The 27,732-nt window shown below is 39.7% G+C and overlaps 1 protein-coding gene across 8 annotated transcripts; it reads right to left on the reverse strand.

Annotated features, from left to right (window-relative positions):
- Positions 1–178: 178 nt before the first annotated feature.
- LOC110371529 (uncharacterized protein) lies at positions 179–27,579 on the reverse strand. Of its 8 annotated transcripts, none has more exons than XM_064036226.1 (17): positions 24,163–24,465; positions 13,641–14,668; positions 12,846–12,918; positions 12,510–12,550; positions 11,959–12,117; positions 11,262–11,529; positions 10,597–10,794; positions 10,212–10,422; positions 9,961–10,124; positions 9,789–9,886; positions 8,935–9,148; positions 3,554–3,763; positions 2,911–2,973; positions 2,508–2,797; positions 2,223–2,383; positions 1,980–2,038; positions 1,712–1,842 (listed from the first exon to the last, which is right to left on the reverse strand). In XM_064036226.1, exons 1-16 carry the CDS (start codon positions 24,186–24,188, stop codon positions 1,994–1,996), a joined length of 3,249 nt encoding a protein of 1,082 aa, XP_063892296.1. In that variant the 5' UTR covers positions 24,189–24,465; the 3' UTR covers positions 1,712–1,842; positions 1,980–1,993. The 8 variants fall into 8 exon arrangements, 7 of the variants coding, with proteins under 7 accessions (XP_049695529.2, XP_063892294.1, XP_021183526.2 ...); XR_010276779.1 differs by having other exon boundaries at positions 1,762–1,842; positions 2,223–2,402; XM_049839572.2 differs by lacking the exons at positions 1,980–2,038; positions 24,163–24,465 and adding an exon at positions 27,530–27,579 and having other exon boundaries at positions 179–1,842.
- Positions 27,580–27,732: the final 153 nt, after the last annotated feature.

The raw sequence follows: 27,732 nt of genomic DNA on the forward strand, positions 1-27,732 counted from the left end.
CGGTGTGTGTGTGTGTGCTTCTACTTGTGAGAGGAGAGGAGGCCTGTGTCCAGCAATGGGACGATAAAAAGGCTGTAACAGTATGTTCACGGCGTCAGTCACAGGAAAAAAGCTCTTGAATTTCACCTACCATGAATTTATTTCATGTGAATGACAAGGAAAATGAAAACCACTGAAATAATCTTGGTATTTATTATTTTTATTCTCTTTAACAACACATACTCAATATTTTACAGAAACGTATATGACAATCAGAGTAGTAACATAGTAATAGGTTTTAGTATTTAAATGCGAATATTAATAATTCCTGTGTACCACTGTGATACCATCAAAAGAAAAGTTTTATAATAAAGAGTTTTTATTTCAGTTAAATCAACAAAAACGAGATTTGTGTCTAATACGATAAAATTGCACATGTTTTGTGTAAAGCGCATTAACTAAATTTATTGCAAATTAACATTAACTTGAGTTAATTAAGCTATCACATATTCCGTAAAGTTAACAATAAATAAGTAACACGTAACATAATCACAGCAAAGTGAACATTGGCTAACAAAGAAAGTAGGTATTCATTTATCCCTAAAATCGATTATCAATTAGTGACTGAATTATTAACTTACACGATCTAATGAGATCTCATTATTTCCTAATACAAATAAAAACGTCCCTATGACGCGACAACTATCGTTATTCACAATTTTATTTACAAACTGACTAGAAAGTCCTCTAAGGAGTTCATTATTTTTGTTTACATCGTTTATATTTCTATCTCATTAATTTAGTCTTAATAGGTCAGCGTTCGGGAGCTGCTGTGACTCTGAAGCATTTGGCACATTCCCAGCATTATCAACTTTTAAGACAGATTAACAGTTTCCTTATTTGCTATTTTATTATTTGCTTGATAAAAATCTGAGTTTGCTTCTGAAATTATACATTCTCTAAACGGACCACTGCTCGGCGGCCGGCAAGTTAAATGATAAATTATTTATATCCGAATGTAGGTACAATATTTACACAATTGATTTTCATGCGTTTGTGAGGCTAAAATCGCTTAGATACATACAATAGTATAAATTTCTCACCTAACAAATACATTAATTTTAAGCATATGAGTAACAGTGTTTAAAATTTATTTTATGTCTATATAGTCCAGCTTACAGATTAAAAGTCGAACGAATCTTCGAGTGTCAACGTGATGTCATAAAGAAGTCACACATCGTATACAACGGTTTACAAAAAAGACATCGTTACCTAATACTTAGTAGAACACATATACCTGTCGGAATGCCCCACTCGGGACACGCTGTACAGTTACATATATCACGAAACTATTTTAGTCCCTCGCGTAATATCATGCAGTCATAGTCTTTGTCTAATATCTTTGGTGAGTTACTCCGCAACTGCATCCGCACTACCACGAACACTAAATTGTACTAAATTGAAACAGTCTGAATCACTTATAAGCTCCGCCGACGGCACTCAAGTTGGTAAAGTTCACTGTCGCTCCGACTCGGCGGCGCTCTGTGAACCTTAAATGGGTGTGGGGAGCACTGTGAAGTCCTGGAGCGCGTTTTTGACGGTTTCGTAGATGGGGCGGTTCTCGTCGGGGCAGTAGCCGTCGGGCGAGCACAGCGTCTGCAGCTTGGTGAGGTACGAGTCGAAGTTGTCGTGCGCCGGCTTGTCGGCGCCGGGCGGCGGCGGCGCCCCGGCCGGGCCCGCGCCCGCCGGCGCCGCGCCGCCACCCGGGATGCGCACGTGCTCCAGCAGAGTGATCACGTTGTTCCGCAAGCTCTCGTAGTACTCATTCAGATTATTGTTGCGCTGTATTAACGTCTGATTCTCCTGAAAGACCAACCCACAGTTCAACACCCGACTCCTACTGTCTCCAGGTCAAGCAAAACGGGCAAATAATAAGATTTTGACTTGAGTGGCTACTTAACGATGGTGGTACCAAATTATAAAAATATGTTGGTACTCACAAATAGGTGTTGTGTTAGTAGCACTCAAAGTTGGATGTTTCGAGCCATGACAGTACCATCTAAGTTATCAGACAAAAATTTTGGATTATAAATCTTTAATGTGATGAATTAAGATTTTTAGCTCGTGGTTTATATCTTTCTATGCAGCGCCAAAAAGCCAAGAATAAACAAAATATGATTCGAAAGTAATGTAATGAATAAAGGACCTGCTCGAGGTCTTGTTAAAACTTGCATGTCACTTACCCTATCTCCATGTGAAAGGTGTGTCTCCATAGCGTTGATATCTGATTTGAGCCGCATCATCTGCGACTCTACGCGCGCGTTCTCTCGCTGCAGTTCCGTAATCTCCTGCTCGAGGGTCATCAGATCCTCGCCGTTCCCCGTCTGCATATTCATCTCCATCCCTGAATTCCAGAACATTATCTGAAGTAAGTTTGTGTGATCTTAATCATATGCTCTCAAATTAATATTTCAAGTCAGAAGTCAAAATGAATTTCGCTATTAAGGATGGACAAAATGGGTTATTACCTGTATATGGCTTTGGGTACAATGGTGTGATATCGTCCGGATATTTGGGTTTCTTTGGTTGCGGCGTGGGCGTCGCTGCGCCTGCTACCGGGCAGCCAGACAGCGAGCGGTGCGTTAGAAATGATCCGTTGATGTGTCCCGACCCGTCACAACCAGGCGTCGGGCAGTTGACTCCGTCGAACTTGATAGCCGAGGCGGCCGCCGCTACAGCTGCCTTGTGTTGCTCCACTGTGCCACCACTTTCCAGCACTCGCATTTTATTGCGGTTCGCGATAGGGCACCCCGATGCGCTGAGGAACCAAAACCAGGCATGTTAGCACATCTTCTTGTTCCCACTCGCACAAACTACCATACTGTCTACACTCTACACAAACATCTACTTTCCACTGAGAATCAGTCTTACCTTCGATGTGACAAGAATTTCCCTGTAGCGTGTCCAGATCCATCACAGCCCGGTATAGGGCATCTAAGCAGCGTGGAAATAACCAAGAAACTTATTGGATTACAGAAGATAAGCGGGTTTGTCTAAATACTTCTTACAATATAGTCGTACTGAGTTGGAAGGTCAGAGGTATGAAAGCTATGCGCGTGTTAATTGTGGAACTCCTAGAAATTCAATGCCGTACATAAATTACGACAATACATTGAATATAATTAGTTGGAACCAGCTCAGATGTCGAGTGTCGTATTACTCTCTGTGATTAGAATACATGTGAATGTAGTAAATTACTGACTCGTGTAAGTAATTTGCTGTGTAGCGACTATTTATTAAACAAAATGTATTTTTTTATGACCTGTTATTAGATTTACGATGACAATAGATAAGGAGCAATTACTTGGAAATCGCAGAAAAAAATATATTTTCAGCAGACTATCACCTAGGTACAATCTCAAGGATTCCTAAACATTCCATAATTAAATAGTTTATTTGACAAAACCCCGAAACCCCAAAAGTCAATAGCAAAATTTTGAGACCCGAGCGCGGCTCTCAATAGAACATCTAATTTGCACCCAGCACCATTAAACCAGATTGAAGATGAACTCACCTGAGCGGCTCGGAGTCCTGTCCGTCCCTGGGCTTGCTCTTGGGCTTGTTGGCTCGAGGGCAGCCGGACAGCGAGCGGTGTGACGAGTAGTTGCCAGTGACGTGTCCGGAGCCGTCACAGCCGGGCGTGGGGCACTTGAGCTCCTGGGAATGCGGCTGGAGCTGGGAGCGGTCGGCGCGCGGACAACCGGACAGGCTGCACATAAACAAACTGCTTACAATGGCGTGCGGGTGCAGCGAACTGTAGCTTGCAGATGCTCGCGTGGTAGACATGGATTCCTGACAGCTACGGGAGGACCCCCTCAAGCCCTTGGTTTTGGGAAGTTTGTTGGGCTGGATGCATTTTACTATATGGGAGCCATATTTCAAACACCCAAAAATATTGACACTTGAAACCTTATGGGCACTTGATGAGAAGTTGTCACGATTTAGATAGAGAAACCTTGTGGGCACTTCTTGGTGCTCAAGTGACGTTGTAATAATGCAGTTTGGTGACACAAGTAACAGGTACAGTGAACGAGGTATCGAAATAATTGGTCAGTAGATTCCTTTGTACAGCATATAAAGTCATCAATGCCAAATGTTTTGGTTGCGGTACGGTTGGTTCAAACGGTCCTTATTAGGACAACTAGAACTGGTTCCGCGATAATATTTTTATGTTATGCCCGGGTGGTAAAACTGCGTTCTATTTTAGGCTTAGAACCTACTTTGTCATTTTATTTCTTCTGCGGAACATTTCGTTGTTGTACGTACTGTAGACTAATTTAAAAAGTGCTCATGATTAAATGCATCGATTTAAATTAATAACTGATAATGAAGAGTTAATGAGTGTGCTGATTACTAAATATTATTATTTGTTCTAATTTCTAAAGATAAATAAAAATCTTAATGAGAGTAGCTAAGCTACTCCACATAAATAAGGTAATTTACTTAATTCATTTTGTGTTTTTTGTTGGCGCGAATTGAATATTTGATTTATGACTGGCTCTAATTAGGAGTTAATGTACTAATTAGGCTTATACAAACTTGCGCATTTAAAGTAGCTTCAGATGTATGTGCTGTTATTTCTAGACGTATTTTTGTGTGTCTTAAAATCTTACAAATATTTTAATTTCCCCAAACTTTTTTGGGAAGTGGAATTCTACTATTTTTCTATTGTTGGTGTTTTGACAGATTTTGTGTAGAAAATAAGTCAAACCGCAATATATATTAATATTTGTTCTACAGATTAACTGATGATGCGAAAATCAGCCCTGTGGATAATTATTACTATTCCGCATACGAATAATCACATCACATCTAGAAGTCGGCTAAAATATGCATTAGTTAATTGACTCATTCAGATAAGTAAGTACCTAATTGAATTAAAATATTAACGATAATGTTTATAAACAACCATGTACCTACCTCACTAATCTCATATAATTGCAGTTAGCGAACGAAAAACAAAACAAACTCAGATTCGCTCTAAATAATTTTATGTGCCACAATTGATTGCAACATGAACGAAATAAAACTCATTTTATAATTTATGGTATTCGTAAAAATAGTTCGACTTGGCATGCATCTGTTAGTTTTAGTTCTAACGTATTTCGATTTAAATTTAGAACACTCACACGGACATTTTCATATTTCGAATGCCCATAAATAAATTGGTGTAACTATTACTAGTGAAGAGCTTTGAATGAAAACTCCTTGGAGATTTTTATTATCTATGTCTAGGATTTGTTAATTTATGGTGCCCAATACAACATCTAATATCTATAATAAGATATTATTACGCAAATACATGTCTAGATGTGTACGTGGGCTGAGCTGCACATTATGATTCTTAGCACACATCTGTTTTGTTAACGCGCTAATTGATAGAAAGGCAACATTAGATACCGGTAAGGCATGTGGATTGGTTTTATGAAAACATTTATAGTAGAAAACCCCACTATTTTGTTCTTATCATTAAGGAAACTGAATCTGATTTCTAACTGTACGCATGGCCTTGCGTAGTAGACGTACCTGAGTATATAACGGCTAAAATATAAGGCCACATAACAAAATAAGTACAAAAAGTGTATCTACATAAATGACACAGTGTCCAAAGAGATTTGAATATGATATCTCTCCACGAAGGTATTTACATAGCAACGTCTATTAGCATGTAGGCGCGACATTGTTCTGTCATTGTTTATGTACTGATCTTTTGAAAACAAAAGTGGAGTAACGAATTCACAAGCCACTGTGTCATACGCAACGTACGGTATGTAAATAAAGATGCAAGCGACCTACGTATGCTACCACGTAGAAGATTGCTTGATAAAAATGCACCTTATCGCTTACGTTATAAGTTGAAAATGTTAAAAAGATCGACACGATTGTATTGTGTATAATGTAATTTTTATCAGGTGGGCGATAATATATTTGGTTATAGGTGTATCGGATAATGCGAGCATGTCGTGACGTAGCCTCTGTCATAGTATCTTCCACGTTTTCTTTATCAACCTCTTTTGTTTATTTAGTCAAAGTAGTGCTCTACGTATTAAAATAAATATTAATTTAAGTATTTGCACACAAGGAACACGCATATAGTGTTAGAGCAACAAGGCGTAAAACAATGTTATAGTACGATCGGCGACGAGGAATATTAATAAAGGCATGCGGTTAGTTTGCATCAAAATCCCGTGGGACGCCGCCAATTGGCGCGGAAATGCGCAAATTGTCGCTCAGGGGCGCAATTGTGAACGCTCTACATAGCCGTGCAAACGTCAAACATCGAACACTCTTTGTTTTGAGTAAGTTTGAAAACAAATATTCATAATTTCCTCAATGCTAATAGGCATCCAATTAACTTTGAAACAATTCGAAACTGTTACAATGTTATTGTTCGATTGGATTTGGCGTTATACCATAGAATCAAATGTTTTTTTTATGTTACAAAATTATAATATAGGAACATAGTTACAAATAAAACTTTGTAAAAAATATGTGCTTGTACAGAAAAAAAATCAAAGAAAAAAAAAACTAAAATTCGATGTTCAAAATTAGCACGGCTGCAGACATTGCAACCGCGAACTCGTATTCAGCCAGTGATTGCCGCTTGCCTGCGGTGCGTTGCGAAGTTGCCAGAAATGTGGCCGGAGCCGTCGCAGCTCTCCACGGGGCACTGGATAAGCTCCCTCGACTCCCGAATCCGGTAACTCAGTTTCCCATAAAAGTCGTCGCGGTGATAGCTAGCGTGAATAAATACAACGTAACAGTAATGAACCAAAAAGAAAAACAAAACCATTTGTTTGTTAAAATAAAAAGCAAATAAAATATTATTCAAGGTCTCCAAAGTTACTGTTTCCCGTAAATATAGAAGTCATTAACCCAGCGAAGAAACATAACAGAACTACAGAAAAGTTTGTAAACTAAAAACTTTGCCTCCAAAAATGTTATCTAGTACGTGAAGCGAAGTTTTTGAATGTTTACAAAGTTGGTATTATTAGCCACCTCGCTGTTGTGTTTACGTATTGGATGATAGGAAAACTATAAAAAGTTTTTAGAACACAACAAAAGTGATATAACAATTTTAGTTCTTACCTATTTCGCTGCATATCTGCGCCGTCGTTAATATAAACGGCAGGAAAGTGGCACAAAAATAATTTAAAGTGTGTGTATCTTATCGTTCGTGTATAGTTTATCTGGCGTGCGCGCTGGTGGCACGACGCGCCTGCGCGGCCGCCGCCGGTATATTTAGACTGGTCCGCCAAGTGTGACTTGTGTTGCGTTCGAAAACTTGCACTAGAGTTATTCTAACCTAAAAGTGTTACTTCACGCTGTATTCATATTCTTATTGAAAAAACGCGCTACGTGGGATACAAGTATAGTTGTATAGATAGACATCGGCTATTTTGGAGAAGTTAGTGCGGTGACTGACTGTTAGAATAATAAATAACTTGATAACATACTGTTTTTACGTTGTTTTCCCTAGTGATATTATTTTCCTACATTGTGTACCGATACTGATAATTCATTTGCCTAATAACGCCCGGGAAAAAATTAATACATTATTAATCATTCAAATTATGTTATGTCAAAATGTACCGTAGTGTGGCCATGATAAAAAAGTATGAGTGAGTTTTGGGTAGCTATTTAAAATAAATCGGGCAATTATTTTCGCAAAAAAATAATTTTGGAATTATAAAAAACATAATTGATGACGAAAATAAATTAAGCAAGAATTGTATTTTTTAAAATATATTTAATTTTGTTTTATTTGAAGTAATAAAATATTTTCAAGTTTTGTCATCACAAACGAACCTCTTTTACATAATCATTCACTGCTTGTAACTAAACGCACCATACCTTCATACGGTTTGGCGCCAACTCTCAACCCAAGACATGCGAGTGTTGAATGTTTTCACATACGTCACACTATTTTGCGCGACCAACAAAAGAAAACACGTTATAAGAATTCAATACAAGCCGAGATGAGCACATTTGTGCCACAGCTGCGGAAGGGTCCTTTCGACCGTTTTTTATACGAACCGTTCGTATAATTGAATAATAAAGTACGTAGAGTAAAAAAAAACATAAGTCTTGTTGGCCTTAATTTAGCGAGTACTGGCTGAATAATTTTTGTTTCGTGTTCGTAATCAGAACTTGTAAATGTCACTAAGTCACGTTAAGAATTGGAAGAACTAATTATATTTAAAAGGTTTTAGTGATGATTATGTCAATAATTGAATGCTTTGTATTGTTAAAGTGCCTAGAGTGTTAAAGATAAAGCGGCAAAGGTAACTTTGTTAAAGAAATCTACATAGTCCGATTAAGAAGAAACCTCGTTCACACTATCATCATTTTAGTTTTCACTTAATCCAAAAAAGAATATCTAATGTCAGATAATGTAACGTTTGCAGCAAAGTTCCTCAGTTATAAGTGAAAGGGAAAAGTTCATATTTTATGTACAGGTACCTAAAATATTCTGCATTTATAATTATTATAGGGTTATCTAAGACTAGCAGCTAAGTATCTATTTACACGGAGCGACTACCGTCTGACCTCCGCAACTCATAAAGGACAAGTAATACTAGGTAATATTAAGTATCTTATATCTGCTTTAGCCGTTTGAGACAGTCCTAAGACCTCTATAATACAAAAGGAATGTTAATCCCCTTAGTTTTTGACAGCAATACATCATCATCATATTATGCTTCTTTTGCTTGCGCCATTTCAAATGGGAAGGGATGGTAGGTATCTCCTAGACTCCTCTGTTCACCCAGGAGATGTTTTAAACTTGGATTGAAGTGTAATGATCTGAATGTCACCAGCCTCAGTAGTCCCAGACTTCCACACCATTGCAACACTATTCATACTCTGTGGGTACATAACAATATTTATATTCACCTGCTATCTTTAGGCTTGTCGTGCGGGGCGTGAGGGGGCGGCATGTAGCACGGCGGGGAGTAGGGAGGCGCATGCGGGGGGTACGCGGGCGGCGGGGGGTAGGCCCCGCATTGGTACTGGTAGCCCCCGTAGCCGGCCGCTGCGGCTGCTGCGGCGTAGTCCGGCTGAGCGAGCCCGTAGCCTGCCACGGGATGTGGACTGACGCCGCCGTAACCTGAGGAACAGAAATATGTTCAGTCCGGTGTAAAAGTTTGCCTTATTTGAGGACTGTTAAGAATATGAGTACTCTCGAGGAGAATTTGAGAAAAGAACAGGTGTGTTATAATAAAGAGGAAGGGTGATTTTCTCATGGACGGAATATTTGATTCCATAATTATTATTTCAACCCCACGAGATCGCATGAATTATAATTATTCCAAAAACATCGCGAGGCAAACTTTTGTGTACATTATAAAATTACGCCCACTCATGTTTTACCTAAGGCGCGAGTACACTGTATACAGTGCGATGTGAGCGCCGTGAGAATTCAGTAGCTATTATAAATTTTAATTAAAGCTTCGTACACAGTGATCCGCAAAGCCGCGGTGTTCTGGCATGTAACCGCACGGCACCGCACCGCACGCCTGCCTCGCCCGGCGTGCGTCACCGCGCGAGTACAACGCATGGGAGTCATTACCGCGGTCGCGTTTTAATTTGTACGACGTGTTTAACGGCACCAATGTGCACGAGCCCTTACGGGGGGTAACATGTAGCGAATATGGGACATGCGATAGCTTGTATAAAGGATTAGATTAAAACAAAATGAGGTAAGAATATTTTGTGCTCTCGTAATAATTTGCTTAATGAGTTCTTACCGGCGGTGTCTCGATGGTAAGCTTCTAGGTATGGATGGCTGCCGCCGCTGTCGGGAGTTGATTCTCGACTGTAGGACACTCCGCCGGGGAAACCTCGACTGTTGAAAAAAATATAAATTAGAATTCATTCAAGTTATTGTGTTTATGAAACCTATTGAACAATTAGCCTCACCTATGTGGTAAACGGGAAACGCTAAGGTCGAGGGTCTGGCCCTGCGGACTGGGCACCTGGGGGCTGGCTGTGAGCTGAGGCGAAGCTCCCGGCTGCGGGCTGCCTCGCGCTCCGCCCCCGCTGCCACCACCGGCGCTTGTGTACACCGGAGATGCGTATGGACCCTGTTATGAAAATTTATTTAGTTTGGGCAATAAGTTTAAAAGGGCCGATTGTGTTTTGACTAGTCCTTTTTATTTTTCTATTCTCACCTGTGGACTACCACTAGAAGTGGAAAGATCTATGGCGGGGCGAGGATCACGAGGATCCCGCGGCGTGGGGCTGCGCGGTCGCTGCGCCTGCGCTGCGGCGATCTTCACCGAGAGGTTGATCGCGGAGAACCCGGGCGGGACGCCGGGGCCCATCGCCGCCACGGCACCCACGGCGCCCACGCCGCTACCAGCCTCGTAGTGGTACATTGGTCTGGTGGGACACGGCCAATTTTGATATTTTCGAAGGAGTTAAAATAAAACCGAAAATCTACGTCGTATTTCAAGTGTTTTTAGCAATGGCTAACCAATTTTTTAAAGATGTATTTTAGGATCTAGGCATCCCGTTTACCACATAAGCGTTCGGCACTAGTTGTTTGTGACCTACCTAGGGTATATAGGTCCGGAGCTGGTTTCTTGTTCAGACTGGTCAGTTTTCATGGGGGTGGGTAGGTGCGGGTCGTGGTAGCGCTCTTCCTCCCAGCCGTAGGGCCTCTGGGGGCACTGCGCGGGGTCGTAGCGCTCGAAGGCGGGGGCGCCCTCGTAGCACCGCGACTCGTAGCCGTACCGCGCCTCATTCATTTGACTGCGGACGGAATTTACGATTCATACTTCTAGAAGGCCTATTGTTATACTCTATGCCTAAATTGTGGCTGATGGACCGATGATCAACGTATTTTCTACTTATTCATTGTTGTTGATGCGTTTCTATTGTATCCAGATGAATAACAATACACTTCGGCAATATTATAAGCCATACGATTATAGAGGTAATTCGAAATGACAAACTTTTCATTTAACTTTCAGGCCACATTACACAGAATTCACAAACGTTATGAGTTATATTCATAGTTTAGTATTGCAATTCTGGTTATGAACACGAGATTTGAATTCTCAAACATGTAACCCGTAATTTTACTTAGGTAAAATATCTAGGTAAAATTATATTCATTTATTTATTTTATTTAAAAAAAAAGTACTGCCACATCACAAACAAATTCAGAAATTTAAAAAAAAATCTGAAATGTTTATCAAAAAAGTGTTGCAAATTACCTGTACGACCGCACATGGTCATCAGGCGGTCGTTCATAAGGGGACCTCTGGTCTGGCGGCGCGCCGTAGCCGGCATGGCGCGTCTCCATGCTGGGGGAGTCGCGCTCGGGCTCGGCGGCCTCGCGCTTGGGCACCAGCAGTTCGCCCTCTCGCTTCACGGCGGGGCTGCGAGGCGAGGCCTCGCGATCCCGGGATATGCTACCCGAAGAACTCGCTACGCTCTCCTGGCTGATCGCAATGGGGGGCTGCGATATTGAACTGTGGGACACTGGAGACAATACGCTGGGGTTACGAACTGTTCTGTGTTGCATTGAAAGGGAAATGAGGAGTTCTCTTGAACACTGTGACTGTATTGTAGCAAATAGTTAGGTAGGGGGTTCAAGTCACTGCATACTACCATTATACTGTTTTAAAATAATATTTGCGTTGAGGAGAAAGGGTAATAAATACTAAAGATATATCTGCGCCTTTCTCCTGACTGCTTTTGAATTGGGAAGGTATTGTGGTGTTTTAGATGGTATGAGGAGGGTCAGGTATGTTACTTATATAATATAAATAAATAAAGTACATAAAATAAAAAACTGGGTTGAGGAGGTCAGATAGGGCAGTCGCTCCTTGTAAAACACTAGGACACAGCTGCATCCAGACTACTCTTATACTAAGTTTTGTAGTACTTCAGTATGGGGCACTATCTTACCTGAAGGCCTGGCTCTCTGCGACCTGGCAGCGGCTTTGCGCGCCGCGGCAGTGGGGCACCCCGACAGGGAGCGATGCGTGCTTCGGTTGGAGCTGACGTGGCCGCGCCCGTTGCACCCCGGGGTGGGGCACTTCAATATCGTCTCGTGCAACGCCAATACTGAACAACAAAGCCATCGTGTTGAAGGACCAAAGTGGTAAGGAACTGATTTCATTGTCTGACATTGACATAAAGGTTAGGAAATTATTAAATAAAATTGGACTGATACTATGATAATTCAAATGAATCTTCGACAAATCAAAGGCATCTTTTAACATTGCATGTAAATAGGGTAAATATAGGTAGGGCTCATATCTTAAATTGGCTAATAATTACGAACTAACAAATAAACCGAAATAAATAACTGAAAACTAAACTCAAGCAAACGTTAACCAAAATACCTAAGTAACTAACAGAACCCAACGGAATCTATAGCAACATCTGCTAAATCAAAAAAATAACGCAACTCAAACGGTGAAGCTCAACTGTTGTTAATGTTTAGTTCTACTTACTCTCTGGAGTGACTTTATCCTTTCTTGGACATCCTGACAGACTGGAGGAACAAATCATCATCAGTAATGCTATTTTTGTTAGGTACATACGACCATATAATGAAGGTAGAATGAATAATCTTTAAGTATGTCATAGATTGGATGTTAAAGAACACTTGAATATTCAGGCCTGTGTAGACACTACTTTTATAAATTAGAGCGCCTCTATAAGCTCGATTATGCACCGTTCAAAATGGCCTGTGCAGTTCTATCTGGCAAGCGGTCCGACTCTCGCAAAGGGGTTAGATCTGTTGATTGCGCCGAGCTGTACTGAAAATCATTGAATCATCGACTCACCTCCTGTGGTGAGTGTATAGGCCGGTGACGTGGCCCTGCCCATTGCACCCGGGTGTGGGACACTTGTTGCCTTCTGTGAACAAATCGAGCGGTGCACAAATTAGTGTTTTCCTGATGAGCGGGTGGGGGCGTGCGCGCGCGATCGATACGGACGGGCGTGCCGCGGCCGGGGCGTACCTGCGCGGCCCCGCCCCGCGTGCCACCCACCCCACGCACAACTTAAAAGAAAAAATAAAGAACGCCAAGCGGCTGCGCGCGGACTACCAATTTTTCTTTCAGGAGTTGCGGGGCGGGCGCTAATGCCCCGCCCACCGCCTGTCCTGACCCGTTTTTATTGCTCGTCGCCCCGACATAAACCCAGCTATCGCCCAGCAACATGAGGAAAACGCTTAGGTATTTTATGTACCTATGTACGTTATCGACTTAGGTGGGAGTATAACCTTATTGTGACCGTCTCCAACTAAATTATGGCGACGTCTTACAAATGAGAAATGATTTGTTGCCAGCTTTTGTTGCGTAGCTCTATGTATGTAAACGTATGTATGTAGAATTGTAGTAGCAAATGAAGGCTAGACAATCGCGCTAAGTATAAAGTAAACGATGTTTTATTAGACCATGTTACAATAAGCAATGTTACATGACAGCTGTAGTGAGCATCGACCCGGCTACGTTATGAGATATCGCGAGACGACCTTGAAACAAACTTGGAGTTAGTTGATAGCGTGGAGTTGTACGTTATGGCCAGGTCGTTAAGAAAGTTTGGGTATCGTTGTTTGAGGTGAGTGCGGCCGGTACCTCGTGCCGGCGGGGAGAGCGCGGTGACCGGGCGCGAGTCGCGCGCCGGCTGCGCCGAGGGCACGGCGCGCGCCTCCTGCAGCGCCGTGGCGGCCCGCGACCCCGCGCCCGCCGGCTGCAGCACCGTGTACTGCTTCGAGCCCTTGTGCTCCTTCCTGTCGTGCTCGTTCGAGTACCCGCCGAAAGGTTCACTTGGCAGCGACGAGTTATGAATCCTGTGCTTCACTTCAGCTGGCGGCTTGAACGCTGACTGCGTGGAATACGGCAACGCGGCCGTCGCCGCCTTGTATGCATTATACAAAGACTGCTTATTTACAGACACCATTTCACCTTTTCGTTTTGGCTTAATATCTCTGTCGTCATCATACTTATCGTCACACCTATCTGACATATCTATCTCAAGTTCGTTGGAAGATGAATCGACGAGCTCGTCGAAATTTGGAGCACCATACTGAGTGGACTGTCTACTTAGTCTTTCGTAATCTTCACACTTTTCTATTTCTATTGTTATGAGGTTAGTTTTGGTTTCGTGGTCACTGCCAATGCCATTCATGTGTTGGGCCTGGTGACGAGAGAAGCTTTTTTGTGACATGTCGGACGATTGTGAAGGGGAAGACGGTATTTTTTCAGAACGTTTATCATCAAAAAGGTTTTCAAAACCGTTGGCATCTTCGTTTTCATCACCACTATGCGACTGCGGTTGTTCCCGGGTCCAGTTGCCTGAGAGAGTTCTTAGCGCGGCTTGTGTCTCGCGAATTAGTGTTTCATCATCTTCCTCAGGCTGCCGCAAGGTCTGCGGCCGGTGCATGGGTAGCGGTCGCCGGCGAACATCGGGCTCTTCTCGTCGCTCGTCATCTAGAAGCCGTCGTCTTCTCTTGCCATGGATTTCCTCCTCGTCCATGGAGCCCTCACTGCTGATGCGCTCCAGGCGTCTATCGTTAGTTCTAAATGTTTCTACATCCACACCGAACTCCAGCCTCCTCTTGTTGATCTGAGACAAGGAGGCTTGCGTAGTTAGCGGCACCGTCCTGAAACAATTGGCATAGTCAGTAACAACCCCGGGCCCTGGACACAAACATCATATAATAACACCAAGTAAATAATGAATCATTGTACTTGCGATTCCATTTTCCATCCACAATCAGAAATTTTTACGCGGAAATGATTCTCGGCGTTTCCAATCGACGTATCACATTAGAAGCACTTTGTTGTTATTTATATTTGCACAAAAATCGTTCCCACGTAAAAACCATTTCACTCAAGAGCTTTCAGACCAAATAATAAGTAGTTTCGACATTGTTGAAGTAAGTCTAAGAAAAAATCGGTGATTAAATGTGGTTAAAATAATTTAGTTTTCATCAAGCAGTACCCATGTTAAGTTATTATAAAGTTTGTTAATATTAGTGTATTTGTTAGAGCTAGGTTATTTTTCATGTTTTTTGTCCGACGCTTAGTTCTACTAATTAACGACGAAGTATAGAGTATGAAATGATTACCGCCAGAGTCTGAGAACGTCGCACCACGCATTTTGTTTCGATGACTCGCGTTATATTTCAGTTATTTCTCGCTTTCAAACTTTTTAACAGTAAAATTAAACTTTGGACAAAACTTTTCCAGAAAAGTTTTAGAAGTAAGTATGTCAACTTGACTATTTTTGTTTACTTTTTGTTATTTTTAATGGCTGTCAAGTTATTTGGAAGAGGTTGTATACTTTACGAAGAGTTTTATAAAAAGAGTTTTTGTAGCGCTATGGTATGCTTTATTTATAAAAAAAAAAAACAGAAAGAAGGAATTGTGTTAAGCACTTTTTACCAGATACTTAATACCAGATGGAATTTAATAATATTTTATTCTTATTTTATTTATCTGAATGGCAAGCAGAGCCTCATAAAATAATGGTGTGCCTATGTACTTAAAATGATACATTGTTAATAAGAATGCCTTAAATAGGTACTCAAAGATGGGTTATTTTAAGTCATTAGCGATATTAAGTTCGTACGTAATTATGGTGAGTTTCATAAAAATGTCTACGCCAACATAGCCGTAGTTTTAAATAGTAGTTTATATTATCACAATCCTTTCATGCCACGCAAAATAATAACCACACGCACACAGCACACACACACAAAAAACAAATCAGAAAAACTCCAAAGATTACGATTTTCATTCGAAAAGAACTAAGATCTCAGTTTCCTGATAGGTAGGTACTCGTCTTTGATTCAATCCACGTTCATTACAATTACCTGATAGGTACTTAGAATAACATACTAGAGTTCAAGAGACAATATCATCTTCAATATAATCGTGTTTTCCGAGCCCTACAATAAAGTTAGAGCCATAACTCCATAAAGCAATCGGGCCTGATTTATTGATCGGCGATATTCTCTCAAAGTTGTGCAATATGCGCCCGACTCGAGTCGAGATAGTAATCGATGGTCCTAGACGGAGGTACCTTCGGGGGAGCCCACCGGAAGGCCGAAATACCGATAGTACGACGCCCGGCAAACATTTACGTACGTGACGCACCCCCAAGTCTGTACCGATGTAAACCGAAATTACGTAAACGTGGAGCGTTTTCAGGCGTCGGTATTGGGACGGAACGTTGGTTTTCGCGTTCGGCCTGTTTGTATGTTGGCGTAGGGTAATTAGATAAACCCTGAGGGCGGAGGATGCTTAACCGGTTTAAACTAGTGCTCGTGCGGACCTTTATCAGCGGGTGGCGAGTGGCGGGTTATCTCGGGGCCGCGTTAATTGTAATGCCTGTAGATTAGGGCGCGATATAAGGGCGGCCGCGAATTTGCGGAGCCGAACGCGACCGGATTAAGCAAGATGCCGAGATGAAACGTGACTGCTTTATATGGTGAATTGATACTGCTTGAGATTTGGAACGCTTTTATTATCCTTGTAGGTTTGTAGTGAATCTTGGTAATGAAGATTTTGTGGAGTACAAAATAAAGTGAACAATTTTATGAATTAGTTAAGTACGTATTTAGGGACTGTCTTGTAATGCGAAGGTAAATAACAAGATGATGACGATGAAAGGTGTCTGAGGAGAAATAAATGAGATTGATGTACGTTAATTAATTATGCATTTTTAAACGTAAACATAGGCAGGTATATAGGTAGTAAGCTAAAACTTTAGTTTATATACGCTTTCTTGATTACTTTTATGATTCAGAGTTACAGTGTTTTTTTCAATGAAGTATCTACCTACTAACTACTTTTATCTTCTTGATTCCGTTGAGGATCACACAATTTAACCTAAATAATAACTCCATCAATTATAAAAGTCATATTCAAATTCCTTTCTACTTTAACGGAACATACATATATCTCGGCAAACTCTCAGAAAAGCTCTATTGTTGAAAATCTCATTTTCATAATTTCTCATAATTCCCTGAAACTCTATTATAATTCCTTAGAAAACGTGAGGTATGGCTGAGACCCTTTCCCGGCCTGAAGCAATAATAAACACGCGTCGGCCTCCCGTGGGCCCCTCAGACGTGGCTTCCAAATTCAAATTGCACCTTAGAATTCTTAATTATTGAAATCATAAATCAAAACGTGCCGTCTGCGCGGGCGACCATAAAATTGTGAGGGGGTACGAGCTCGAGTGTGGTAGGATTAAGACATTATCACTTTTCTTTGGAGCACTCCGCCCTCCTTGGCCGCGCTCGACTGTAAATCAGCGAGTAAATCCTGCGGATTAGATTCATAGAGTTGCCGCGGCCTGCGGATCCCGCGCCGCCGATAATGGCGTCGTGTGCCTGCGTGATTTTGCTTTTAAATCGACTCCCGGGAAAGATAAATACTCTTCCAATTTAGCTACAGCCTTGAGTCTCCCGTTTAAATGGCTTTAGCGGAACTTCGTTGAAGTTTACAGCGAATAACATCTGACGCTCGCTGATAACTGGACACTGGCGTACGATGAAACTTTCGTGACGGCACCGACTGAGATTATAATTATGTTTTTGTTCAACAATACAAAGCTTTCCAGCGATTTATTATTTAAATTCTAAGACATTTTAGGTACGAGATAAGATATTGTTTCCATTTGTTTGTTTTGGTTAATAAATTCATAATATTGTTGAAATACCTAATGGAGGTGAACCAGAGCTGATGGATCATCGATCGGTAGGAGCTTAAATAAAATTAAGAAATAATGTATTGAAAGGACTTTTACGATTTTAACAGGTCTGGTAAAATTCTAAGGGGCACGTTCTTAGGAATTTGAGAGTCGCAGCACTTAAGAACTACTAAGTATTAATATTTTGTGTCGGCATTCACTAAGTGGTCATTAAGTTAAGGTATTTAGGTCTTTGAAATTATGCCGCAATATTAAAACACGGGTCTAACTAGAATAACTTAAGGATAACAGGCCCACTTAAAATACTGAAACTTATATTTTAGTCCAAAGAAAATAATTACGAAAAAGCTAGAAAATATCTCTAAAATATCTTCTGAAAATGACAGAGAAAACCTCCACATTTACGAATACTCAAGTTACTTGGAAACGCTTCGCAAATAGGGATCTACAAAATAATACTAGACTATTTGTGTCTCACGGTCCCACTCGTTTCCCACGGGAACAACGTACGACACCCTGATAAACGTAAACCTATGTCCTTTCTCAGGCTTTAATCTACCTGTGCATATTTCAAATAAGTAATTCAGTTCAGTAGATGTGGCGTGAAAGCCCGACAAAAAGACAGACAGAGTTGTTTTGCCATTTATAGATAATATTACAAGAATGGGGAAGATTTAAAGAAAAAGAAAAAAATAAGATTCCTCATTGGTACTTAAAATAGAAGCAAAGACCAGCTGCAACTTAAGCCGATAATACATTTCAAAACAACTCCTTAGTAAAATACCTAGAGAAATTAGGATACCAAGGCACTGGCTTGTTTCAATACCAATTTTTAGGAATAAGCTATCCCTTTAGATATATTTTATTCATTTTTGTGTTGTTGTTGACTCCAATATAAATACTTTATATCAAAATCTTTTAATCAGATTCCAGTTTGAATGGCAGAGTTAGGCACAGTACACCCATATACAGTTTCCAATTGGTTTGGGGATCGAAGCTTAATTTTGCTTAAGAGAATTTTGCACACATTTCGAGAAGGCCGCAATACTAACAAGAAGTATGAATAGTCGTTCCAATATATTTAGCAACAATTTTAATATAAGTTGCTATGAAAACTATGCAAGGGGACGATGTGTGCTGAATATTCCTATCTAGAGCTTGAATTAATCCCTATTCCTCATGCAATCACACAATTTCATCTACACTCAAACTAAACAGAGTTTGTACCTCTCGCAAAAATAAAAATAAAACAATAACGCCATTTGAATTAAAATGTACAAATTACTGAAGGATCGGTCTTCTTGGTCTGGTACGCAAAAGTACAGAGGTGGATTGTACGTATATAAATGGATAAATAAATACTCCTTAAAAAATACGATTAATGAATAAAACATTTGCTTTTCTTTCCAGAAAAAAAAAACATAATAATATTTATAGAAAAAAGGTCTAGATGTTTCCCCGCAAATATACTTTAGAATAGAAACTTCATAAACATTTATTGCACGTTTGGTTAAGAATGTCAAAGCTTAGACACGTTGTGCGCACAGCAGAACAGCCCTTATTTTGTAACAGTCCATACTAGTTAACTATTTAATGGATTTCTCAAATTATATTGTTTAGAAATTAGTACGTACTTTATTTATTGTGTATATCAGGAGAAATAATAAAATTTTAATGAAGTTTTCGATATTGTTTAGTTGATCATACGATGTCGTTTTAAGATTTCGGTTTCCATGTAGACAGCGTAGGAAAAATTCCATAGTTTAATTTCATAACATTATTGTCTACCGATTATTGTATTGGTTCATATAAAAATATGAACATCACAAAAATTGTAGATCTACTGCGGGATTACAAAAAAGTACTTACATATTTATTGCATTTTTTCTTAACGGGTATATAAAATATATATGTTACATGTTTTATAAACTGAATGTGTATGTATTTAGTTCAAATAGCATAATAATATTATGAAATCAGTATAAGACGGGATATGTGACCGTATATCGTAATTTATTGAGTTTTCCATAACTACTTAATACCTACGTTTGATTACAAAATATTTTCTCGAAAACAATATTTTAGTTTGGCATAGTTCTTGGAAGAAGTATATTGGCATCTGAGTTTAATATTTGTTTGAAAAATACTCATGTCAGTTTTTTTTACAATAACATTAAGTAAGTACTTTTAAGTTCTTTCGTGAAGAAATAAGTTCAATTAAAAAAAAAGTGGTAACTGTACAATTTGGTCATTGATTCTTGAACTTATGAGTCATACAAAAAAACAACAATATTGAAACATATACAACAAAACACTGTATTTTTTAACCCCTGCCACTTGTTCTTTCGACCCCATTCGTTTATCGATTTTCCAAAAGTCGTAGAGCAGAACGCAACATATGAGTGCAAAAAATCAATATCGCAATAGTTAGTGGAGTTAAAATAAGTGGGGTAATGGTACCGCGGTGCAGTGTAAGGCAAGCTACCCCTGCTTCATGGCAGGGTTGCTACGTTACGAAAAATATTTTTTGATAATCGTGTGAAATATTTTTCGGTAAGTTTTGGGTTTGTAAGTTTCGGGAAATATGTCATGGTTGCGTGTGTTTTGTAATTATTGTTTTTGGTTTAATACTTAGGAAACACCTATAGTAAAACCGTAGAAGCATGCATTCATGTTTCAGCTCAAATTGTGTGTTTATGTTGAAATCCAAAAATAAAATCTTTATACAAAATTGCCCTTACCTTTATTTCTATTGGTTGTAGTTAACTAACATAGCATAGAGAATTATGTGTTACCTACTTAGTAGAACTGCTAACAATAATTCTTCATCATTATTCATGGAAATTTTCGTAATGTAAGTACAAAGAAGGACGAGCTAGATTAGCAGCCCATAAATCTGTAGTTTTATATTTATTTACTTGAGAAATAACCTAAGAACTCGTATGTTCTTTCTCGACAATACGATTGACAAAAAGACAGCGTTTTTCGCATTTACGTTTACCATGTAACATATTAGAAACTTTATCAGTGCTTAAATGTCGGAAGTGTTAAAGTTAAAATGAAGATTACCTAAGTACCTATGTTCTGACAACGCAATTCTTAATAGGTGATTTACGTACTTAAATTGACTGTTGATAATATTTATTGTTTGCAGGCTTTTGGTAAATAATAATTTGGTAATATTTTCGAAAGCACGTCTTTTTATTAATTTTGAAATAACTAGTATTTTTTATAGTTATTTCTTTTTAAATAATAACCATGAAAAAAAAAAAACGAATGAATCAATTTTTTTTCACTTACTACGAGTAGTACAATACTTTACGTTTTACATATTTTTCCTTATTTCATCTCATAGTCAGCCCTACGTCAAGAGCTCACCCGTGTAGAGGGTTATCGCGCTGCATCTAACCCTCGCATGCGAACATGTTCCCACTTCCCAACCCAGCATTTATTATAAACACAACCTTTACCAAATAAATACTCCGGTTTTAAATAATTTTAACTATTATTTGTGTGTTTTAAGTAGTGCTTTTTTCTTCCTAGTAGTGTTTATGTTGATAAGGTGAAATATGAAATGTCGTCTATTTGTACTGGAGCAAAGTTTCGTTAAAATCGTACTACTGGAGGATTCTTTTGTAAAACTTTCGTTTTGTTTAATTTCCAGACTATTGGAAGTAAAGTAATAGACAATTTATTTGAATTATTATAATAGATTTGTTCTATTCTGAATATTACGAATTTCTATTTTTATCAACTTATGAACCAGAAACAACATGATAATGAAATATTTCTTATTACGAAAGTAACCGTTCTTCTTTAACCTATTCGCTTTGCAAACGCATTTTTTTTGTACTCTAGCAATAATTACTTTTACTTCTATATTTTTAACGCCCCAGCATTTTACATAAACGTCCACAAAAATCCTATTAACAATTAACAGTCACTGCATACACTAAAACCTTTTTGCGCCGATCCTTCTCTGGCAGCCCTACGCTAAGGGCTCACTCAGAGGGTTATCACGGGTTGAATCGCACCCTCCTACATACAAGCGATGTGTACCGTTGTGTCGAAAATACGTTTCTTCAACGTTATTCCTTCATCTTTTATCTTTGTTGCTGTAAACAGCTGACGGTTGGAGGTTTGAATGAAGAGTTTTTTGTGATGTTGTCAATGTGTGCGTTTGTCTTTTTGTGAATATCATCTGTCTAGCCTTTTTCTAGTTATGTTGGGCTTTGTGAATGTGTGCGAATTTAAGTATGGTGTAGAGTTGTTACTAGAAGGTTTATCAAGATCCAAATCATACGAGTAGATAGTGGTAACTGGAGATATGTATAAATTGTCTAGTACGTAAGTACTCTTTACCGGAAGACATGATCATCAGGTAATAAATGCAGATTTATAAGACTTGTTGTTATAAAGCTTGTTTATAAGTTGAATTTATTCCTAGAAACAACTGATTTGTTATTTAGTAGCTATTATTTAACTTGCTTTGTATGTAGTATTAAGAGATATTCCTATTACTACCATTAATATAAAGATGTAGCTATTCGTCCATTCCTAAAACCATAATAAAAACTTTAATCCTACCTAACATATTTTTTCAAAATTAACCCAACTACCTACTTAAAACAGCATAAATCCTCATCAATCAAACAACCAAAATCACTTGCACCCATCGCCACCAACGAGGTTGAAATACAAAATATACTGAAACGCGACATTTTAGCGGCCCATGAGATACGGGCGAAACAATTTAGCGCTATCAGATGTCGGGGGCGCTATACGTGAAATCGGCCTCACCTCACCTGAATTAAAACGTTTACGTTACGTTAACGTTAATTACACGGTACGGTTAACGTTTTTAATGCGAGATATTTAGTACCTCTTTTTTCGGATTTCGGAGATTTTTTCGACGATGCTAATGAAGTGGTTGTGGGTTTCCTTATTTATTCGTAGTTACATAGAATAAAAATGAAAGTTTATAGTATTCGTAAACGTTTTTAATGCGAGTTATTATGGGCACTGTGCTTAGTAACTTGGTGGTTAGCGTTCCCGAGATTTTTTGAATCAGAATATTTATTTCTATTTTGATGATGTTAATTAAGTGGTTGTAGGTTTATTTGTTTGGTGACTTTTGTTAAAATTTCTAATGTTTTTAAAGTGTATTGTAAAGTGAATTTCAGTTGAGACCTACAGAATAAAAAAGAAAAATATTACCTATTCGTAGTTATAGGTATTTTCTTTTTATTATATGCATTGAATAATTTTAATTATTATATTATTAGCGCTATCAGATATCGGGGGCGCTACACGTGAAATCGGCCTCACCTCACCTGAATGAAACGTTTACGTTAATTACCCGGTACGGTTAACGTTTTAAATGCCCGGTATTATGGGAACCATGCTTAGTGACTTGCTCGTTTGCGTTTCGGAGATTTTTTAATGATGTTAATAAAGTGGTTGTGGGTTTATTCATTTGGTTTACTTTTGTTAAAGTTATGATGTTTTATTGCAATATTAATTTTCTTTAAAGTATCTATGGGTCTACAAATAATGGAGTATTATTCGTAGCTGTAGGTATGCTTTTTAATATTTTTAATTAACAATCTTTTAAGCTAGAGAAGGCTGAAAGTTATTATCTAACTGGTGCCTTATACCTTTGTTGTATAAAAAAGTTCTTCGTCTATTTATTTTATCAAAACATTTACACATACAATATAACTTTTTTTATTACCTTATCTACAGCAGTAATAAATAAATGTCTCTGTAACCATAACCACAATCGCTTAAACCCTTTGTCGATAAAACCTATTTTTCATATTTTTTAATATTTTATTTGAATTAAATTAATATTTGAAATGTAATAATGACTGACTCAGAATTTAATAAATAAATACATGTACCTAAACTACATAATTTATGTTTATAATCAAATTAAATCTGATAATCATAAGTACAAGTAATACGCGAGTAGTGAAGGGTTTGTAATGTATTTAGGTTCGCGCCATTACGTATTCTGTCTCCGCGGTAATGTCGCGGTTATTTGCAGACTCGCTCATCTCATTGCGAAGATTCGATTACCGCAGATATGCCAAACGAGGGAGGAATAATCAACCTCAAGGCAAACACACAAACATCCGACTAAACCCTCAAACATTACGTACAAACTTAACACTACTCAAGTCATCAATATTGAACAACACACATTATGAAAGCATTTCGTGAAATGGTTTTACGAGCGTGGGATTTGTGCGTAAACGATATCATTTTATCTTGAACACTTCTTGAGTTTTTTCGTTGAACACCGCTGAAATAACAATGCCGCAGATATTTTATTAAAACGTTTAATAAACGCGTCGACGGTTTCAAACGTGGCCAACAACAAAACAGTTGACGGAATTCAAACTAAACTTTGTTAATGAAGCGGCCACTTACCACATGGGTCGGACGAGGGCCGACATCGCTATAAAACGGTGGGGCGAGTCCTCATTGCGCACTAAAGTTTTTATTTATTTAATACACGGCTTCACTGAAGATTAAAATATGATATAAGAAAAATCACTGCACTAGAATGCACTCGAGATTGAGACAGTTAAGTAGCGGTACGTAGCACCGGAGTTCGTAGCACAGCGTAGCGCGTCTACGTCGGAAAAGTTTGTCCGTAGGCCGTGTCGGGCGGCAGCGGACGCAGGAGCTCGCTCCGCGGTGCGGGTGGCTCGTCGCGGGGCGCTATTCGCGGACTATGCGGAGGCCGCGGGCAGGCCGGGCTCGGGGCGCGCGGCGCGGGGCGGGGCGGGGATGCGCGCGCACGCCGCCGCCCACGCCGCCCCGCCCCACACACCCGCAACCTATTTATTTCTAGTTACGTAAAATTTACGCGCAATACCCGATACTGCATTTAGCTTATGTTACGGTCTCCTATAGCAGTATATAAGCAGTAATGAAAATGTGGTTACATTATACGAGCAGACTTTCATGCCACGCCCGAAAAAGCCAGCATTATTAACTCGTTGCGCCGTATACAGAAGAAAACTCGACACGCACGGCTATATAACGAACGGTACATAAAGAAACCTACGCCCTCCTGAATAAAAAGCTTTTAAGAGTTTCGACACCGGTCAAATAAAAGGCAGACGGTTCAACATTAAACGCCAATCAGTGTATTTCACGCGAGACCACTTCTGGCCCCAGGCAGGTGAGGCGTGAACTGAAAAAAGAAGTCGTCTCCGGTCGCCGGTCGCCGGTCGCCGGAGGGACGCCGTCAAATTTGGCAGACGAGTTTTTTCCACCGCAGCCGATGCTATCGATGTCACTTAAACGAATTGAATAAACGCGTCGGAGGGCGCCCGGTGTCTATCTGCGGCCCTTTTTGTACAGCCGCGACTGTCCATCCTGATTTCATCGTTGATCCGACATATTCCAAAACGCCTGTCTGTTATTCACCGCTCCCCGCAGTGTTGCTCACCATTCATTTTATATCAGAGCGATGCGATCTCCCGAGTCATGTCGACTTTATAGCCGGCAGTTGTTATGTTACGAGTACGTTCGGTACGTGAATTAAAGCAAAAGTTCGATAAACTGTGTCGTCACAATCAGCTGTTGGCGCCGCGAGCGCAACAGACAATGCGATTAAGATCTACGCAGGACAACTTTCGCCGGCGCGCCGAGCGGCAGTTAGTTGTTATGAAAGAGAGAAATTTGTAAATTGTTCGCGCCCGAGTTCGCGAACTCCGTCGAACCGGAGTTTGTTTTAAGAGTCCAACCTTGAAACAAGAAGAAAAGTAGTCCTGTAAAACAAAGTTTTGCGGCCGCCGTCGCCGGCGCAAGCGGTTCAAGGATTGTGCCCGAACTGTCTGTCTGTACAACTTTACCGATTAAAAGCTCAAAAGCTTCCAAAGTCATTTTAAAAGTTTATCTGCACGCGGGCGCGGTGCGCGGGGTGGCGGGGGAGCGTAGGCGCCGGGTTCGTTATCATCCCGCCGCAATACTTTAGTTAAAACCTAGTTTAACTTATTTATAAATCGGCGGTCGTCGGCCGAGGCGGCCTCCGTCACGAGTTGAACTGTCAAAGTTGCGAAGACGCGGCGTGGACGTCGGCGCGCCTACCGCGGCTCCGAGACATGTGTTCGCGCCGAATACTTGCCAACGTACACACTAAGTTCCTAGACCCTTCGCTACTTTGTTTTACAGCTGTTCCACTTAGCGAACTATGCCTCGAGTTGGGCGCGAGTTCTTGCATGTGTATTGGCGGCACACACCCGCATCCGAATAGTTTCATAAACATAACCCAACTTAGTTTTGGACGACTTTTCAAAGTCAATGCATACTAACTTTCGATGTCTGGGAGTGCGATATTACGATTGGATCAGTTTGCGGTGACTTTAATGCATTCGTTTGTTCGAAACTTTGTTTTATTGGATCAAACTTCGAAACAAGGTTAAATACGTGCTTTTGTTTATTTTTTGCGGAACTATAATGATCGGAATAAAAAAACTTGTGAATTAATTTGTTTGATTGGATTGATAGTTGTAATTATCGTTGAAATGTTCATAAAGGAGATGTTCCCATTGATGCGTAAGACATGAACTTTAAGAATTGTAAGTACCAACTTTTTGCTTTAGATTAAGTGATTGATGGTTAAGATTAGATATCCTCGTGGTACACCTACTTTCCTCAAAATATAAAGGTCAGAGGGGGTTAAAAATATCCCTAAGAAAATACCACCTAGTACGGTGACGTAGATTTTGAAAACGTAAGACATCTCGATTGACTTCTGAATTAAAAGTCAAGGTCTGCGAGGAACGACTTCAGAGCAAAGTTTTGGTTCAACTTCGTTTCATTTGTTTAGTAAAGTTATGTTTTTTGGTCGTTGTTGTGCCTAACTTCAGCTGTGGACTGTTAAATGTTCAGTTTTGGATTTTGGGAGTTACCTCTATACTTCTTTATGAATGGTCGTTAATGTAAATATGGTTGCAATTTGACACTGCCATTAGAGAATTAAGTTGGTATTATAAGTTTTTTCTACACAAAAATTTAATTAACCTGCCGACATCATTCACACAATCCTCCATTACTAAAAACCAGTCGATTATTCCAAATTAATCCCATAATTTCTCTCAACCATACGCTCTACAGTCTACAGTCGACACCGAAAAATACGGCACCTACATTCATAATCAGCGTAATTACTGAAATCTTTGTCGGAAAGTCACGATCAACAGCCGAGCAGATAAAGCTACCACGACCCTCGGAGCGGTACCACCAGCACCACTTTAACATGACCTTCCCCACCCCTTGGAACACTAAGACAGTACGAAGACAAAGGGGATTGAAAGAGAAGTTAGAGGGGTCTATGAACTCTGGTCGCGAAATACGTGTTATCTGCTCTCGCCAATAAGTCACGCAATAATTACCGCCCGCAGATCACGCTCCCCCGTAGTACATGTTTATAGTATTCCGTAAGTACTTACGTAAATAAATACGGTTTGTGACAATTGTAAGGTTTATGGCTGTAGGTATGCCGCGGGCATGGAACGTTGCTTTATGGTAGCACCAACAATGTTGGAGTCCGTGACTGGTCGGTAATTGAGTTGTAGAAGCTAGAATTATTGGTTTGAGGTTTTTTGTTGTTATATTCAGGTATTGTGGTGTATTAAAACTAAGTTATTTTAATCCGCTTGTCTATCTTTGATTAAATGCCTATCATTTGGTATGAAAGCTCTTGAGTATCAGAAACATTGGTGTAGATATTTGGAAATATAAGTATACCTACTTATTCTTTATAGACTGAAAGGTTACTTACGTTTTTGATGTGGACGGCCTGAATAACTTGTGTGTTATCTGTACTTCGTATTCATTCTGGAACAATAAAAGTCAATTATATAAAACCTTTCAAGTGATATTCTTAGGGGCAAGAGGTTGGAAACAATGTAAATAGCGAAACTAAATGTCTATTAATATTTACTCCTGAAAAGCCTCACTTCAGTAAATATCACAGAAGTATTT

The sequence above is a fragment of the Helicoverpa armigera genome, chromosome 9 (genome assembly GCF_030705265.1).
Source record: "Helicoverpa armigera isolate CAAS_96S chromosome 9, ASM3070526v1, whole genome shotgun sequence".
Lineage (NCBI taxonomy): Eukaryota > Metazoa > Arthropoda > Insecta > Lepidoptera > Noctuidae > Helicoverpa > Helicoverpa armigera.

Excerpts from the sequence above, each read along its gene's own strand:
- LOC110371529 (XM_021327851.3), bottom strand. The coding sequence starts at position 24,188 with ATGTCGGCCCTCGTCCGACCCATGTG. Across the intron at positions 10,423-10,596 it reads TCCGGACCTATATACCCTAG|ACCAATGTACCACTACGAGG; the intron begins GTAGGTCACAAA and ends GTGTCCCACCAG. Across the intron at positions 1,843-2,222 it reads ACCTTTCACATGGAGATAGG|GAGAATCAGACGTTAATACA; the intron begins GTAAGTGACATG and ends TTGGTCTTTCAG.